Source organism: Desmodus rotundus, chromosome 3 (genome assembly GCF_022682495.2).
Source record: "Desmodus rotundus isolate HL8 chromosome 3, HLdesRot8A.1, whole genome shotgun sequence".
Lineage (NCBI taxonomy): Eukaryota > Metazoa > Chordata > Mammalia > Chiroptera > Phyllostomidae > Desmodus > Desmodus rotundus.
Genome location: NC_071389.1, coordinates 25413637 through 25432919, shown reverse-complemented (window position 1 = coordinate 25432919; position 19283 = coordinate 25413637). Strand labels below are relative to the sequence as shown.

At 41.2% G+C, this 19283-nt stretch overlaps 1 protein-coding gene across 18 annotated transcripts in view; it reads right to left on the bottom strand.

The window, feature by feature from the left end:
- The window catches only part of MACF1 (microtubule actin crosslinking factor 1), a 320700-nt gene that overhangs the window by 87318 nt on the left and 214099 nt on the right, over window positions 1-19283 (bottom strand). For 15 of the 18 annotated variants that reach the window (XM_045190859.2, XM_053920914.1, XM_045190876.2 and 12 more), the window contains 13 exons: window positions 18142-18291; window positions 16982-17215; window positions 15678-15881; window positions 12873-13391; window positions 11904-12080; window positions 11527-11650; window positions 10518-10726; window positions 9810-10127; window positions 8973-9139; window positions 7102-7258; window positions 5160-5277; window positions 1055-1117; window positions 168-409 (listed from right to left, as the gene is read on the bottom strand). In XM_045190859.2, the coding sequence (XP_045046794.2) occupies window positions 168-409; window positions 1055-1117; window positions 5160-5277; window positions 7102-7258; window positions 8973-9139; window positions 9810-10127; window positions 10518-10726; window positions 11527-11650; window positions 11904-12080; window positions 12873-13391; window positions 15678-15881; window positions 16982-17215; window positions 18142-18291 (2682 nt within the window). The remainder of the gene's footprint in view (window positions 1-167; window positions 410-1054; window positions 1118-5159; window positions 5278-7101; window positions 7259-8972; window positions 9140-9809; window positions 10128-10517; window positions 10727-11526; window positions 11651-11903; window positions 12081-12872; window positions 13392-15677; window positions 15882-16981; window positions 17216-18141; window positions 18292-19283) is intronic. The other 3 variants (XM_053920913.1, XM_053920919.1, XM_053920922.1) reach the window with 1 other exon arrangement.

The window sequence follows — 19283 nt, the reverse complement described above, 5'->3', positions numbered from 1 at the left end:
GGGAGGGTTTAGGCATATTAAGCATTTGCAAGTCAACCATGCTGCTGCTCATCACGACTGGGACGGTTAGTCGTGTCTCACCTCAGGTCTCTGGGCTCGGGCAGGAACGCAGGAACAACAGTCCCTACCCTTTAGTGTTTGGGGTGCAGCCAACGGAAACACAGTACCTTGTTAGATTCAGCTTGGGCTCTCACTGTTTCTGTCTTGGTTGGAGATGAAGAGGCATCCATGCCTTTTAGGATTTCCTCTTTTGACTCCAGCCACTGCAGGACTGAGGTTGCCTCCTTCTGAACTTCCTGCATTCTGCTGAGGACAGCCTGAAGGTTTTCCCGGTGTTCTCGAAGTGCTCCCCCAAGCTTCTCATATTTCAAGTTTACATCTGACATGTCACACTGAATCTCCGTCAGATCTAATATGATAGAAACAGAAATCAGGTCTCCGCGCAACCCCACTGGTTCCTAACTACTAAATTATTTATCAAGATTAAGCACCTCTCCTATTCCTTCTAGAGAACTAGAGAGTATCTTCCTGATAAGTCACAGGAAAGTTCCTGTTTACATCCACAAAGCAAAAGAGCTCTCATTAATCTGCTTTCTGATTTTGGCATTATATACTCAGCTATATAAATAAAATGCTTAATGAACATGGGAACAACGAAAGTGATGAAAGTTGTTTTGGGGCATTCTCTTGCTCCCTTTTCTCTACACTAGAGAGGAGACACCTAACTGGGAGGTTGAGGGCTAGACTAGACTACCTGTCCTGTATAGCTTCTTCGTAATTCAAAGATTCACATATATCATCTTCAAGGTCTTTGCATATGGTCTTATCTAATGGTCCAGTTTATTTCCTTAGTATGTTCCTTTATTTCACTGGCTGCCAAATTGTTTGGCCTATAGCTAGCAAAAAAAGGCATCACTTGCTTCTCCCCAGACTTCTACCCTCACACCCATCCTGGCAGCAGTTCTTCCACACATATGGAAACATACACAGATGCAAACATGAACACTGTCCTAAAACACCCAACATAGAGGCACTGTTGAAATGGCATTCTCACCTTTGCAGGTGTGGTATCCGTTTACACTGCCTACAGAACTTCCTACAGAGGGCAGTATGGAACCTGAGCAGAAGGACAGAGAGACAAACAGGGCGAGACAAACGTGTTAGGAATACATAGAGGCAACTGAATTTGTTCTTTGGCACTCACTTTAAGCTTGGGTTATCAGGAAGTTAACACAGCACAAGACAACATACTCATGGAAAGAGACAAATCATTTTCGCTGCCAGGCAACAAAGTGTCACTCAAGGTGTTTCAGCTCTTTAGCAGTAATGATTCCTAATCCTTTCCAGAGGAAATCCAAATTTCCTTCTTCAATCTCCGATTTGAATTCTTTGGACCCTGCCCTAATTTTGTGAAGCAAGTATTGGTAAAATGATTAAACTCTTAAAAAAAAAAAAGATTTTACTTATTTATTTGTTTTTACAGAGAGAGGAAGGGAAGGAGAAAGGGAGGGAGAGAAACATCAATGTGTGGTTGCCTCTCACGTGCCCGCCCACTGGGGACCTGGCCCGCAAGCCAAGCATGTGCTCTGACTGGGATTCAAACCAGCAAGCCTTTGGTTCACAGGCCTACACTCAATCCACTGAGCCACACCAGCCAGGGCTAAATTCTTTAGAATCATATCTGACATACTTTGAAATGAGGTTTGAGTACCTTTATTTATCTCTAATAAATCCAAAAGGGTTGAACTTAAATATCAATGTCCTTCAACATAATAAAAATGAACAGTTAAGTACAGTCAAGGACATAAAAAGCAGCATTCTTTTAATAAAGGAATTAAAATGAGCCCTTCTTATACTGTTTCGAAAGGAAGATTTCCCTATCTTTTCTTTCATGACGTTCTGCTCCCCTTCTGCCACCAGAAAACAGAAATTCTAGGTGACAATAAGTTTGGCTCATTAGCATTCCCGTGAATTCTGCGTTGGGCCTTTGGTTCTGTTTCTAATTACCACAATTTCACTTACGTATATTCTCCCCGAGTTTATTCTTTGTATTTCAGAGGAGTTTCCCAAGTTAAGTAAAAACCAGACCATGTAATTATAAAGATTATTCGGAAATGTGAAGAATATTCACGATATAATGTTACATTACAAGGACAGAATAAACCTCTCCTGTGCACTGATTTCACTGTGGAAAAAATTATGTGCAACATTGTATTAAAAAGTGATTATAAAGCTTTTAGTGTATTTTCAATTAAAAATGAATCAAACACAAAGATCATATTTCATTGCAGTGTGGTGATGGCCAAAAGGAAACTGGACTTACAATTAGGAGAAGAATGTTCTAGCCAAGACTGTCACTAACTTGGTATGTGAGCTTCAATCTATGGGAAGACCTCAGATTCTTCCCTAGGATATGAAGCTCACACTGCTTATCCCGTCAACCCTCATGGGGTTACGACAGAGAAGTCGTGAGGTAATGTATGTGAAAGCAGTTATGAAACAAGAAGAGCTACATGAACGTAAGGAACTAGGACATTCACGATTTTTCAGAGTTGGAAGAAAACTCAGAATACTCAGGCTAATGATTTTCAAGCGCCTAAGGAGGTGCTCTTTCGGGACTCTGTAAATGTTTGGCTTCCATTTAATATTCAGAATATATTTCTAAAACTTAGAAATGGCAATGAAACATGCATGTTCAATTATGTTCAACCACATCTTAACTTACTACATACAACCAATTTACAGACACCCCTCCATACATACAGGGGATTGGTTCTGGGATCCCCTCACACACACCACAACCCAAGGATGCTCAAGTTCCTTATGTAAAATGGCAGAGTATTTGCATGTGATCTGTGTCTTCCTGTATACTTTAAATCGTCTCCAGATTACTTATAACACCTAACACAATGCAAATGCTATGTAAATATAGTTGCTGTACTGTATTGTTTAGAAAAGGATGATGAAAACAAAGGTTTGTACATACTCAGTACAGATGCAACCACCCTTGGCCTAACTATACAGCACAAGTCAGCAACAATGCAGTATTTTAAAAAAATATTTTCGATCTGCAATTGGTTGGATCGCAGAAAAGGAAACCATGAATACTAAGGGCCAGTTGTATGCTGCTTTTTCTGAGGAGAATAAAGAAGCTCCTGCACCTCTACACATACATTTAAGGTTCTCTTTGAGTGTTACTGATTGAAAGGTTGTAGCTCTTCATTTGCACTTTACAACATTCAAATTTACACATGGCCACTCATGTCCAAAGAAAAACATCTACATTAAATAAAGTGTCAAAAGGGTGAGGTACATCTTCTCAGAGCAGACACACATTAGGGTAAAACTCTGTAATAACAGAATTTCTAACATTTCAGGTCATAACGATGTCAGGTTATAGACTGTTTTTGTCCTCATCACCAGTTTTAGGTGTTTTCTATGTTTAAGGAAAAAAAAAAAAAAAAAGAGTCCTCATTGACTATTCCTGGTGACTTAACTTGAAAGAGAATTTCTTACTACATCCCTTTCAAGCTTCTAGATCAGCTTAACCGAAGAGTACTCTTGTGATTATAAAGTGAATGTTTAAAAACATTTGTCATCATTTAATTTTAAAAAGCTTTTATTTATATATTTTTAGAGAGAGGGGAAGGGAGGGAGAAAGAGAGGGAGAGAAACATCAATGTGTGGTTGCCTCTCATGTGCCCCATACTGGGGACCCGGCCAGCAACCCAGGCATGTGCCCTGACTGGGAATTGAACTGGCGACCCTTTGGTTCACAGGCCGGTACTCAATCCACTGAGCTACACCCGCCAGGGCTGTCATCATTTACAACTGTTTATCTATGTGAATCCTATTTTCTGGATACAATGCAATCAAACAAAACTTAGAAATAAATCAGATGATAAAGCTGTTATCTAATACTTCTTTTGCAAATTTTAATATTCATAAAGATAGTCTCAATATTTTCATTAATGGATTTCATAACAAATGAATACTATAAAGTAAATTATAAGGGGAACTTATGCTAACAAAATATTATTTTTGTTTTATGTAGTAGAGTCCTGTATGAGATTTAAAGTAAAAAATAAATAAATAAATAAAAATCTAGTGCTTTAAGAAGTTTGAAACACCACTGGTCTAGTCAGGGGTCAGGAAACTAGAGCCCACCAGCCCAATCTGCCCCTCTGCCTGTTTCTGTACATCAAGGCTTGTAACACAGCACCCCAGACATGTCTGTACTGTCCGCGCTTGCTCTGGTGCTGCAATGGCCGGGGCACACAGTTGTGACAGACACCATATGGCCCACAGGCCTAAACTATTTACTATTTGGCCCTTTATAGAAAATGTCTGCCAATCCCTGATATAGTCACACACTAACAAGCCACTCAACTTAGAGAGGTTCGTGTGTTAAAATATTAAAATCACCAATTCCCTGAAACGTTGTCAGTATTTTTAGTAATTCAATATTGAACTCAATTCAGTTTGAAGTTCTAGGTAAATGCCCACAGATCTTTGAACTTTAGCACACAATGAAAAGTTGCCATTTTCAGGAGGAAAAAAAGTAATTTTCCCCACACCTTAAGTGACTATAGTGGTACATTAACATAGCCTGGTAACAAAACCTATGAAGTACCAATCCACAGCCAGCAAGTCAAAATGAGTGCATAATGGATTTTTTAAAAAGACTTAATTTGCAGCCAGAGATTATGCATGTATCTGGACAGAATCTTTGTATCTACTTCCAAGAAATGGGCCAGTTCCTGGTGTACCGATACTGACTCCTAAATATTTCGCTTCTCCCAAGACACCAGCTGACACCACCCAGGGCCGACCCCGATTTAAACATGTGTGCAGCCATCCCATTCCCACGTATAAAACAAAAAATCTTCAAGTTAGGAAATCCATTTTAATCCTCCTATGCATGTTCGACAGTTCTAAGTGGGCCAACTAGTGCCTTTACTTTTTCCCATCATGGGAAGGAATTCTGCAAAACGGAGCAATGTTATATAGCAAATGGAAAACAGACCAGATTGAGGGGGAAGACAACTTCATACACCTTCCCCCAACCTTGTTTCTGACTTTTATTAAAAGGGGTCATTAACAAAGACCAAGGCAAAGAATAAGGTTTATTCACTACATTTTTAAGAGGCTGAACTCACCTGTTTTGGCTTGGGAGTCGGGTGCTGTGATATCCATGATGAGATTTTCTAAAGAAGTGCCTTTGCAATTGATTTCTTCTACCAAAGTCCCCTTACTTGCCCAGTCATCTAGGAGACCCTGTGTGAAGAACAAAACAGCTAAACATAACATCTGGGAGCTTTCTCCCCATAAGAAGGAATACCTATTCTTCTACATATACGTCCTAAAGTTTTGAAGAATTAAGAGACCGTCCTCATGTAATTAGCCATTTTAAGATCTTGGTTTAACCAGCCAAGGTGTGGAAGAACATCATGGAATATTCAGGACCTTCTCATCCATCCATCCATCCATCCATCCATCCATCCATCCATCCAATATTTACTGGATGCGTTTACTATAGGGCAGGCAGCATGCTAAACACTGTGGATACACAGTAAGATAACGACACAGTTCTTAAAACCAGGAGCTCAGATTATCAATCCCATTATAATGTGAGAAAAGCTATTACAGAAGTATGTAGTCAGTAGACTCTGAGAGAACAAGGAGACATTTAACTCTGACTGGAGGGAGGAAAGCTTTGACTTAAGGTACGAGTTTGTCAGGTGGACAAAGGGAACAACATACATATAAAGAATGAAAAGGAAATGGTCACTGGAGAATAAAATGAGGAGCTAGACATTGAAAGGTAGAGAAATACATGGAATCATAGGCTACATTTTGTACTTTCAAGGGAACTTTATATCAGGTTTGACATCAGAGCTCTCACTTCAGTAGGAAGCCATCAGGAAACAATGGCATCCACTCTGCGACCAAAGTACCAGGTCATGTGTCTCTAAGATGTGACTGCCTGCCGCAGCAGTAAGGTTGCACTCCTTTCAAAACTGGGACACCATCCTGGCCTATAATCCCTTCCGTCACACTAAATTTCCCTGACAACGAACAGAGAAAGAGCCATGAACATCTAACAAGCTCATGCTGTCTAGTTCAGACTGAACCTTATCAAGTCACAGCTTGTCAGTTCTTTTATTAATCACTCCTGACTCTGAAGGGTCACAGTTCCCAAACTATGTACTGACACAGGATATTTTAAATTTTTGAGGGAAATAAGTGACACCTGTTGGACACCCTGTGAATAACTACTATTAAGTTGTTTGGATCTGACCACTTAGCAACTGAGGTTTTTTATTTATGTTTTTGGCCTTGTGTTGCCATGAAAAATTTTTTGAAACATTAAGGGTATTGTGAACTAAGAAACTGGGGAACCTCTGCTCTAGGGAATTCCCTACAGCAAATGCTCCTATAATTCTCTCTGTGAAACCAATCATACGCTCTTCTTTTATCTGTTCAAGATAAATCCTCTTTACTAAGACAATGAGGACAAATGTATGAGTTAGTTGGAGGCTGGTTTCAACAAAAAGAAGAGATGTGTTAGAGGAACAAGCAGAGGTCTGATGACTACAAACCAAAAATGGTACAGAGGAGTTCTGCAGAGGATGGGAAAAAGGCTACCTACCTTTGAAGCTCCCTTCCAATCATCTGATTATAACTTTTCCTATATGAGTTGTAGTACTAGTTCTTATCTCCTCAATTTCTGGATCATGTATTTTGTCACTTGCTCACAGATAACTTTCTAATTCTCAAACATACATTGAGAATTTAAGATGCTCAAGGACTGGATTTTTACAAATATCTTTTCTATGACCCACCATAGAATGAGAGGCATCCAAGAAATAGGCAAAGCTTCATAGGTGTTATTCCTGGATTATTTTTTTTGGCTTTCAAATGGGAGATTTCTTGTGCCTTAGTGCTTGGGTGGGGGGTTAGGGTAGGTGGGAATTTCTATTCTGATGTAGATGGATAAATTGGATTTCTCACACCACTTCCCCATCACAGTTGGAAATGAGTCCATAAATAGTTGTAAACTGCTGTCTAGCCCAACTCTTGGAGACCTTTTTCACCCACCTTAAGGTGTTCAATCTGCTTTTCCAGCTCTTTAGTACTCATGAAAGTCTCTGCGGGTGGAATACTCCCTTCAGTTTCCTTCAGCCATTTCTGGAAAGTCCTAACCAGCTTCCGGAATTCATCCAATTGTTCCTGGCAAGATGATGCATCTTCCTCTCTGTCAGCAAAGAAATTTTGTTACTTGCCAGACTAAGCAGTGTAAAGAAGTCAGTTGAACTAAAACTAAGTTCATTCTGGGACTCTAGGCATCAGTTTTCTAACAGGGTCTTTCCTTCCCATCATCTTTTCCACAACATCTTTGGCTAAACAACCACATATAATGTAGGAGAGCATCAAACTAAGGAATCCCTTGCCCTTGTTTAGACATTTCTGGGGAAAGGAGTCTTCAATCTTACCCTAAGCTAAAGTGAAAGTGAGAAAAACTAAAGGGAGCCTGCTATTTAGGTAGTGTGATACAATGGAAAGAATGCAGGCTTTGGATCTTAAGTGCAGCTCTGCTACTTTTTAGGTGTTTAACTCTTTCAAGGTCTAGTTCTTTAGCAAGATGCTAAAACAGAGGATCTTAGGAGTTAGGGTAAGTACACTCACGAATAAAATAAAAATCTAGGAGAAGGGTGGAATCAATTTGGGGTTCACTTTTGGAAATGGCCGGCCACATCTATTCCAACTTCAAGCCTGCGCTAAAAGGTCTTATTGTAGGGGAAGACCAACAGAGCCTTCCTGATCCTTGTCTCCCTCCTCTCTCCACCCCTAAATGACCTGCACTGGTTTGAGCAACTACTTTCCTCTAGTCACTAAGGCTGTCACCTGCTGAATCAAGAGTATATTTACAGCTAACCCAAGAGAAGAAATCTTAACAAGCTCTTAACTCCACAGGAGGCTTTCTAATGGAGGAATCACGGCTTTTCAACAGTGAGCTGTTAACCTGACACCAGCCACCTTTGTCACATAATCTGTGTTTGCCTTAAGAAAACAAACAACCCCAGCAACTTAAATGTGGTCAAAACAAGCAAGGTGAATGCCAAGAGAATCCTTAATTATGTCTAATAAGTCTCCAGATTTTCTCTGTATTTAAAATCCTGTCACAATCTTACTTGCTGACCCAAATTTGTTTTGTTTAGTCCAGGTGACCTCGGCTTTTGATGGGACAGAGAGAGAACTGAGCCCCATTACTGAGAAAAAGTCCATTATTTAGTAATAGAAAAACCACTAAGCATCAAGTAGATTGGGTACTGTGGTTGAAAGAGGCACTTTCCAAATTTTTCCAAAATTCTTGATGCCACCTTTATTTCTATTTATTTTTTTAATCCTCACCTGAGGGCTTTTTTTTTTCATTGCTTTTAGAGAAGGAGGAAGGGAGAGAGAAAGGAGAGAGAGAAATGTGATGTAAGAGAGAAGCATCAATTGGTTGACTCTGTACGCGGCCAGACCACGGATCACATGTGCCTGGACCAGGGACTGAACAAACCCGCAACCTTTCTTTTTTAAAAAAAATTTTTGAAAGATTTTTATTTATTTATTTTTAGAGGGAGGGGAAGGGAAGGGGAGAGGGAGAGAACATCAACAGTGGTTGCCTCTCCTGTGCCCTCTCCTGGTGACCTGGCCTGCAACCTAGGCATTTGCTCTGACTGGGACTGGAACCTCTGATCCTTTGGTTGACAAGCCCGCGCTCAATCCACTGAGCTACACCAGTCGGGTGAACCCGAAACCTTTCTGTTATGGTATCACACTTTAACCACCTGAGCCATACCCGCCATGGTATCTTGATGCCACCTTTAGATTCTAGCGATGAATGATGAGATAATCATTTTACTCAATGGCATGAAAAAAAATTAGCTCCCTGACACTGACCAACACATATAAGAACTCACCGTTCCTTAACTATCTTCTGTAGCTCTGTGAAGTCCTTTCTGAGGTTCTGTATCCTGTCCTGGTGCTGAGACAGGTCTAGAGCAAAGCCACAGGAACTCAGTTCAGTGACCAGATGCTCAAGAGTATCAAGGTTCTCCTGTTGGTCTTCCATTTCCAAACTGAGCTCCTGCCAAGCAAATAGGAAATGTATTAAATCCTCTGATCCTTATAAATAAATACACGCTAAAAGATAAAAAAGATATCTAAGAGGCATAACAGTGTGCTAAGGTATATGACTAGATGGACCGGTGAAACAGAATGGGGCTGCTACTCCTTGGTCAAATTAAGGATATGCATATACTATGACCCAGCAATTCCACTCCTGGACATATGTGTATGTCCTTGGTAGGTAATACTCTTCACCAGATATTTCTAGCTCTGTGCCTTCTAGCTACATAGTAGAATTATGTATACCACAGTCAGGTGTGGTCAAGTAAAACTTGCTTTGACTAACAAAAGGTAAATGTATAGGATATTCTTTCCTCTTGCTGAAGCAACAATCGTAAAGACTTATGTCAGGATGAAGTTTCCATTTTCCATCAACTTGAATCCCTGAGTGACCATGATGATCTAAGTATCCTGCTGATCTGGGCTGAACATGTAGGATGAGTGAAAAATAAATCTAGGCTGTATTTTTTAAAAAGGGACAAGCAACATCTAGCTTGTAGGATGGCTGTGATAATAATGCCAGTAAACTTTCCAGTACATGACTATCACCTTCTGTACTGAGTAAATGTTGGTCCCCTCCTTGCCCTTCTTTTCCCTTTATTCTGTCAATTTGGCAGGTACATCCTCACCTGGATCTGCTGGAAGAAATGTGCAATATCTTGATCTGGCTGATTTCCAGAGGCCAGCATCCGATTTTTGTTTTCCATGAACTGCTGTAGCTTATCAGAGAGATGTTCAAACATCTCTGTCTGGGGCAGGAGCTTCTTCAAGGAGCTCTCCTTCTCTTGCTGCTGTAGACAGAGCTTCTGGAAGCGCTGGCTCACCTCTGCCAGTTTGCCCTGCAGCACTGCTGCTGTGGTGCCGTCTGCTGTCTCCATGAATCGCGTCACCATTTCACGGGTGGCCTCCAAGCTGCTCCTTTGCCGAGCAATGTCCTGCTTCAATTTCTGTCATCAAGGACATGTCTGTCAGCTCCTGGCTCACTTATTCTAGGATACCTGAGCCACAAACTAATAAACTTCTAATAACTACATGCTCACCTCCTCAAAGAGGGGTGGAGGACTGCAACTGAGCCTTCAGAATCCCCTGTGTCTCATCCCCCTACTTCTCTAAGCCATTCCACCAAATGACTTTGCTATTGCTACTGTTCTCCAAGTTTAACTACAGTTTAGAAATTGAGCAGCAATTATCTTCATGTGGATTGGTCACCATGTCTAAGCCTCATCATCAGAAGAGTCATGAAAATGAATTCTTCTCCTGATACTTTTTCAAAGTGATATAATTATGAAAGATGGCAAATATACCCTCTATGCAAACTCTTGGGGTAGAGGTCTCACCATGTTAGTGGCCAGGGCTTCTTGGATAACTTCTGATGATAGGGATGCCACTTGCTCCTCTTCCAGGTTTTTTTCGACTTCCCTGATGGACTGCAACAAGCTGTCCAGGCTTTCCTGCACACTCTGAGACTGGGCAATTGCCTTCTGCAGCACAGCAGAGCGCTCAGCCAGGCTACAGGAGAGGCTTTGGAAATGGCTAAGTATGGAATCTGGAAAATCAAGGTCATAAAAAGAGGGAATAGAGACTATTTTTGTGTTTTCCTTTTTTAAAAAATGTATTTAAATTGCACATTTATTATAATAACAACAGACATTAAGAAAAATAGAAGGAATAAGCTTAAAAGGCATTAGTATTTGAGCCAAATTCCATAAGCATTATTTATTTAGCACCTACTAAGTGCCAGAAATGATGCTAGATTCTGAGGGCTAAAGATAATCACAATAAAGTCCCTGCCTTCTACAAACCAAAGATTCTAAAAAGAGAGCATAGGCAGAGGAAGGCACCCCACATCTAACTGGAAAATAAAATCCTAATTGCTATAATGGTATGAAGAGCTCTAGAGAAGCCTGAAAGAAGAACAATTATTTTTTATCTTTTATTTCTTTTGGGGGGTGATGGCGGTGGTCAGGACTTTGTAAAGGAAGTAACCTGTTCGCTACACCTTGAAGCAGGAACAAAATTTCACCAGGCATGGTAAGCACTCAATTAATGTTATCACCTAAGCAACAGGAAAAACTTTAGTGGTAAAGCAATGAAGAAATGACTAGTTTACTTGGGACAGGAAAGAAGGAGGGTGTGGCTAGAAGGCAGAATGCCAGGGGAAAAGGGGTTAAAGCCAGACCGCAAAGGTCCTTCAAAGATACAAGAATAAAGTTCACGAGAGGATGAGCTATTCATGTTTCTATCTCAACTAGCACCAGACGCTTGTACAAAACAATTGGGATCTATTACAGAATGGGCATACATACTAGGAATTAAGACAGCACTATTCCTAGAGCTGCCTCATACCTGTAGTTTCTTGAATTCGCTTGTGGTCTGGGGCTGGCTCCCCTTCAATTTCCATGAGTTCACAAGCTACTTTTTGGAGCTTTTCTACAGGTACTTGGTGCTCAGCCAGTTCTTCCTGCAACTGCTGCTTGTCCATGAAAAAGGACAAAAGAAAAACATTTGAATGAGTAATCAAAGCTGGTTTTAGGAATCTAGAAATACTATGCTGTTTTATAGAATAATTCTCAGCTTATCTACAGCCACAGATATGAGAATAAATTGTTAGGAATTAGATCTTGTCCAAGACATCCCAAACACTGCCTTTAACCTGAATGCCAGTACTTGCTTTAATTTGGTTGGTGGAGCCATGCGGTACAATAGCCTGTGTCCTGGCTTACCTTTGTTCTTGCAAGCTGCTGCTGCAGGACCCCAGGGTCAGAGGCAACAGTATCTGAGAGGAGCTTCTCCACAGCAGTCTCACAAGCTTTCATCCAGGCCTGCAGGCTGTCAGTGCCATTCTGGAACTGTTGATAATGGCCTAGTAGCATGTTCAGGTGAGAGCCCAATCGTGTACACTGTGCCAAAGAAAGGACGAAAAGCAAGCTTAAGGAAGGCCAGGTCAAAGGCAGCAGCTTCCTAGGCATAGTGCAAAGAGACACCCAGCTTTGTTAGGGAACTCACTGTAACTACAGTTAGGGGTAGTGCCAGGACCTCCACTGAAGGATGGGTAGCAACGACATTTTATGAGTGGGTTTGATCCATACTATTCGTTTGATCCATACTACTCACCTCAACTTTATTACATACGAGGAAAGATTTAGTGAGTTGTGTGACAAGCCACCAAAGAAATATACAACAGGTTGCAGGCAGCAATGGGATTGAGAGGTACAAAGGTGTTCCTCTTTGGGGGTTAGAGGTACTGACACAAACTAGAAGACAGGCGAGAAGAACTGACTAGATTCTAAACCTTAGGAGCTAAATGGAATTCTTTGATAGGAAGAAAGACAAGGATTTACCCTGCATGCTCTGTCCAGGAATACAGACTGTATACTTGGTTTAAGTTTCTCCTGTGCTATGTCTCTCAAGAGCCCATGTCTGCTGGTCAGGATACAAAAGGCAAGCTCATCCACCTTCACCACTGGAGTGGGATATGCCCCTGATATTGCAAGTGCCAGGCATTAGCCGTGGGCCTCCACCTTCTACATTTTTGCATAGGTCATAGAGACATTCTGTCTATGGCCAACATATATACAAATTAGCTCACTCATTGTGTCCTGAGGTTTCTAAGCCTCAGAAACCATCTACAGTTGTGTGAGGGCTACAAGATTATTTCACCAGAGGCTGCCAGGAGCCTCTTCCATACATACCTTTGAATGGAGAGCAGTGTATCTCTCTGTTGCATCCTTTAGCTTGTCCTTCACTAAGGTTCCAGTTGCTGATGGTTCTCTGCCTTCCTCAAAGCTGTTTTCAGTGTCCAACACTTTCTGTCCTGAGATAGTCACAAATCTCAAGTCTCCTTTGTGGGAAATTACATCCTCCGAGAAGCTCCCCTGCCGCTTAAGAAGGGAGGGAAGGGCTTCGGGGCTGCTGCCTCCCTTATACATGTGCTCCAGCTCTCTCTCGGACCGTTCCAGCCAGTTCTCAAACTCTCTATGATCCTGCAGAAACTTCTGCAGCTCATCCCGTAGCGTCTGCACCTGCTTCAGCTCTGCCTCTGACTGGGCCAGGGAGGAAGCATACTGTTCCTTTAGCTCTCCTAGCTTCTCCTGCAGCATCTGTTGTTCCTCAGGTGTGAGATTGTGGCCATGCTGGTCCAGGAAGGCCTGAGCTGACTGAGTGGCCAGGATGAAATTTTGTTGCTGAGATAGCAATTCTTGGTGACGAGCCTGGCAAAAAAAATCCCCCCAAACAAATCAGTAGGGACACTACAATATTTTGCTTATGTCTACAGCTGGAGGTAGAGAGAGACCTCTGTAGGCTACTTTTATAGCTGCTCAGAAATCACCAGTCTCTCTCTAAGAATTATGCCATATGCTAATTCCAGCTGAACGTACACATAAAGAATCTTACAGTTTTCAAAGATATTTTACATATATTATTAGCTCATCTGATTTGTGGCACAATCTGTAACGTAGGAAGACAATACAATATCCATATTAAAGATGTGGTTAAGTGATTACCAAAAAGATGTATTACCAAAAAGACTAAGGTCATGTAGATAGTTATGGGATAAACTGTTGACATGACTCTCTTCACTAAGCCACCCTAAGTCTAAGAGAAGGTACACAGAGCCAACTGATAGTTACCACATTAATGGAAGGAGAGAATAAACGGCGTGAGCCATACAAGGGACAATATAAAAACTGCAAATTCTTAGCTATCAGATGTGTCAGTCAATTACCTATGAAGACTGTCCCTAACAGGAAAGAGCTAAGAAATTAACTCATTAAGTAAACAATGTATATATTAGTGAGAGTGAACTGTGTTTCTGGACAATATAGGTAATTTGTATGCGCCGTCTCCATGTGTTTCCATGTGGACCTTTTTTCTACTGTGATGGAATATAAGTGAACCAAGGGCAGTAGTGGTTGTTTTAATGATGTTCTCCCTGAGTCTAACAGAAGTAAGTAGGATTTCAGTCAGTGTTCCCAATTATCTATATTGTTTATGCAACAACCTAGAGAGGGACCATAGCCCACTTTTCTTCAGAATATCATCCAGGTTCAACCTGTATCAAGAGTAATCGAATAGTCTCAGAGTCCCACACTCTCTCAGCGAAGCTGCAGTGACAAATGCATACTGCTCAAGTAGATAGCAGGGGCGTCTAGTACCACAACCTGTCTGTGCACCACGTGGGTGTTCCCTTCTCATCCTCCAACCCATCCACCCAGAAGTAACACAGTTTCCTTCCCAGGCAGTTTCCTTCAGGTTGACTGTTGCCAGCAAGAGGTGTCAGGAAGGTTCCTGTGACAGCAGAGCCATCTCCGCTCTGTGCGGCTACAAGAGTGCCAGGGCTTTAGGGGACACACTACAATGAATCTTCCAAGCGCATGATGGGCATGCCAGAGGCAGAAATCCGGTTAATACACAGTAAGGCAATGGCCCACACAAGCTGTTCTACAGAATCACTCCAGCTAAGCCCAGTTTTCTGTGCTAGAAAGATATCACTACTAAAATATATGATCCTTGTATTTCTTAAGTGCCTTGAATATATAATCATCTTCTAAACATGCAATATGATGTGCCTGAGTCAATGTCCCAGGAGACAGTTTATCTGGTTGGTTCACTGGTTTACCTCTAATGCCTGATATATAGCAGGTACTCAATATTTGCTAAGTGAATAAATAAGCGAGTAGAGATAAATAGTTAAGAAATGGTTTTATGAGTGCAAGAGGGAACCATTAAAAGGATACAGCATTTTAGAAAGATCACTTAGTGTTGGGGTGGATGAGAGGATAAAAGCCAAATGGCAAGGAGACCAGTAGAAGCTACTAGAATAATACAAGCGGGGCCTGATAGTGGTCTGAACTGCAGTAACATCTCAGTGGAGACATAGTCTGGCTGACTGTGAATGGGATTTGATGACTGATTCTATATAAAAAAGTGAGACAGGGGAAGGAATCTAGGATGATGTCTAATTCAGAAAATTAAATGGGAACATCGGAATAAAGAACATGTTTAATTGGGGGAGGGGTATTATAGTAAACAGGGATTCTATTTTTCAGTTTGAGGTGCTTGATTCCAAGTTGCCAAAAGAAAGATAGATTTATACAATAGCTTGAAGCTCAGGGTAGATATTTGGGCTGGAGACAAATATATATGTATAATTGTTTAGTGCAAATGGTAACTGAAGTGTTATGAATGGATGAGACTACACAAGGAAAGCATATTCTGAAAGATGAGAGAGGAGGCCTATGATACTACCTAAAAGCATATCAGTATTTGTAAAGGTGTCTCGGGGGAGGGAATACAGATTATCATGGGCAGAGCAGTGCTATGTAAAGTAAGGAGGGAGTATTTCAAGGGAAGTGTGCTGCAGTGTCAAAGCTGCTGAGACATCAAAGAAGAGGAACTGAGAAGTGCTCACTGGATTTAGGAGCAAGGAGGTTATGGTGACTTGCCCAGGGCAGAAGAGAGTCCATAGCATGGTAAGGACAAGCTAACATCCTCACCTTCATCTTCTCACACTGCTTGTCCAGTTTCTCTGAGGCTTGGTTCACTCCCATGTGACCATCAGGGGTATCCAAGGCGCCTTTCTCCAGGCTAGCCTCTGACGGCTGCTCCATCTGTCCACGAGGTGATCCCACTGAAGCCACCCAGTCCAAGAGAGCATCAATCTTTTTCCTGTTCTCTGCCAGTTCCTTTGCGGCTTTACTCTGAAAGCCAGAAGATGTTCAGTGAGAAGGTCTTAGATGTTCAGCAGTTACAGGTTAAATCAAAAAGGAAATTTTTATGCTAAAGAAAAAGAAAAGCTCTAAGACTGGGTATAATAAGCCTTTGAACACACAAAAAAGAATGAGCATCTAAATATGTAGAAAAATAATTATTTAAAATAACCTCTATATTTTGTCTATATCTTACTGCTTTAATGGGGAGGGGGAGCAAATCCCAGGATTTAAGTGGTTTTATTTTATTAAGAGGTGATTTAGTCCTGGTACCCCAGCGCGGCCCCACGGTATCATATCTAGGTATGCAAAAGGGACACACCAGCTTGCTAGGGTAAGAGATAACACAGTCACACTCAGTTACCTGGCTGCTCTTCCCTAAGGGAAATACCAACTTCTCCTACCCTTTCTCTGCCAAACAGAGCATTGAGTTCTGAAACTATTTTCTGACTTGTCAAGTATTTTAATTAACTAAAAAGAATATGCCAAGTGATACATACATGTAGTTCAAATTCGCCTTCAGGTAACTTATTTCTCTTTTCTCTATCTCCCTGTTAGCATTAGAGTCCACAGCCAGACAAAGTATTCTGATTCAGTCTCCAGTGCAGAGTGGGGTGCAGAAGACATTCTCATAGGTTGGTCCCAGTGTCACGACTCCCGCTGAAACTACAGTGACAGCTTGGGGGACGGTTATTTCCCCTAGCCCTCTTGGATTGCCAGTCTAGATTCATGTAAGAAATATGCCATTTGCATCTTCCTCCCCAGGGTACTACCCTTCCTCATTAAATTCTTTTGGACATTTTCAGTTAATCAGAATACTAGGTATACAAACAGCTGGATTTTTTTTTTTTGGTGGGGGGGGGGTAATATGAACTTCCTACTAACTGTTCCTGACTTAAAGATGTTTAAGTCAGGATGTTTAGGATGTTTCTTATAAAAAGAAAACATTGGCTCACCAACCTGCTCCTGAAATAAGTCCTTTTTCAGGATTCTATGCTCTGTGTGGCAGTTTCCCCTCATTATCTTTCATTTGCGTAGGTACCAAAATGTCCTTTTTTGCAAAATACCAAGAACCATAGCAGTCTGGTTACCTTTTCAGTCTCCTGCTGTAAGGCTGAGGTCACTACTTCCTCCAGCTCCTTCTGGGCCACCCGCATCCGTTCCTGGAGAGCCTCATATTGCTTCTTAGCCTGATGCAGTTTTTCCCGAAGAGCTGTCAACTCATGGGTGCTCAGCTTGGTCTGGTTCTCTTCCAGGAACCCTTCAACATCTTTGACAACACTGGCAAACGAGGCGGCATGATTCTGAATGTCGTCCTGTAAATCCTGAACACGTGAAAACAGGGATGGCAGAGCCTTTAACTTTAGCGTGTCTCAGACCTCTAACAGTATGAAGGTAGAACGGCTGGTATGACATACCTGCAACAGACATATGTCCCTGACTATAGTTTGCTTAAGGTTTAGGTCTAAACCAATGCAAATAATACACTTAAAAATATTTTTTTAAATTAAGAAATTGTCTAATATTTAATTTTCTAAGCAAAATTTAAATTGAAGTTTCTGAGAAAATATTTAAAGAAGACAAAAAAAGGAGGCCCCATAAACATGGTGAATAGCAGAGATTTTTATTTTGTAATGAGTTATCCTCAAAGAGATCATTCTTCTATAAAGAAGAGTTGACAACAGGATTCTGGCTGAGTCAAGGCCTTTATACTCTCCTTATCCTTACTGTAGGCTATTAAGAACCAGCATGATACGTACGGTACTGCCTAGTCTCCAGCCTCATCAACACTAATCTTCCTTTTGTTCTGTTCAGTCCAGCTGAATTAGCTTTCTTTCCATTCTGGAATATGTAGAGCTGGATCCCATTCCCACCTCACAACAGATATATAGGCCTCTGCCTGCGTATGCTCTTCCTCCTTTTGCCCCTTCGTGCTTTAACCCCTATGTATCTTTCATTTCTCAGTTTAAGTGACACTTCTTCAAAGTAATCTTTTCAGACATCCTAGACTAGACTGGGTCTCTCTGTTATATGTTCCCATGTAATTTACCCCTTGTAGATATAATAGTTAATCATTATTTGTATATTTTTGTGATTATCTATAATATTCTCTTTCACTAGACTGTAATGTAAGCATGCGAGCAGGGATATTTACCATTAGGTTGCTAACACTAAGCACTGCACCTGGCACAAGCAAGCCTTTATAAATATCTGTTGAAGGAATGCAAAAAATAAATGAACTCATACTGACCTTCAAGTCACTTTGGTGCTTCTGCAAAGCAGCAAGATCCCGCTGGGTGGCTCTACCTTGGTGGCTCACCAATGTTCTTTCCGCCTGTCCCACCCAGCTGCAAAGATCTTCCAGTTTCTGGTGACAAGTATTTTGTTGTTTCTGCAGGGTCTAATTAAAATGCAAAAGGGCCAAAAGACTATTAATCATTCTCATTTTACAAAAACAAGATAACTCCCTAAAATATAAGACAAGGTTATAATTCAAGGATGGAAAAGTTGGTGGGAGACTAGAACAGGAAAAAGCACAGAAATCATATTTAGAAGGCTCCCCTTATCTGGACAATCTGTTGATCTGGGTGTACGGTCTGGATTACAATCAGGGTTAATTTCAAATGAGAATGCTCCTAGGTTTTGGTTTGGGAGCTCCTTTGCCAGACTGCTGTTATCATCCTTAGAAATGGGGAACAGAGAGCCAGATGCTTAAAATCCATAGTTGATAATGGTGATGATAATAAATTATTGGTTCTGATCAATTCCTCTACCAGAACCAGAGGAGGTGCTACAGATTAGTCAAAATATGGAAAATTAGAAGGATTGGACTAGGAGGTAAAATATTAAGAAACTGGACAATTTATAAACTCAATTCATAAACAATTCATAATTGAGCTTCTTAATAATTTAGTTGACTTTATAAATCAAATGTCTCACAAATGCAGACACCCATTAAAATGGCATGATTGTATTTCCCAGGCATGAGAGGCTTGCCTATTTTGAGAAGAAGGAAACCGCCCAAGATTAGCAACTGGCTCAGACCTTCAGGTGTCTATATGGATATCAAAGAGAAAAGCCAGGCCCACGGGGAGGGAAGGAATATGTTTCTGTGCCTGATCCTTGCTCCAGATCTCATCTCAGTAGCCTGACACTGAAGCACCTGATTGAGCAATTGAGCATGATGTGTTCTCCTGACCATCCTTCTAAAACCATTTTCCATCAGGTTCTACCTTCTGATGGCATTTTAGTCACCTGCACTTACAAACAGGTGCCCAAACTGGCCCTCTCTCCCCCTCTTTAGGACAAATAGAAGGGCTCTGGAAGAGAACTCCTAAGAGCTCTTCAGCTGTAAAACAGGATCTTCATGGGTTAGGATGGGTGCAGACTGAA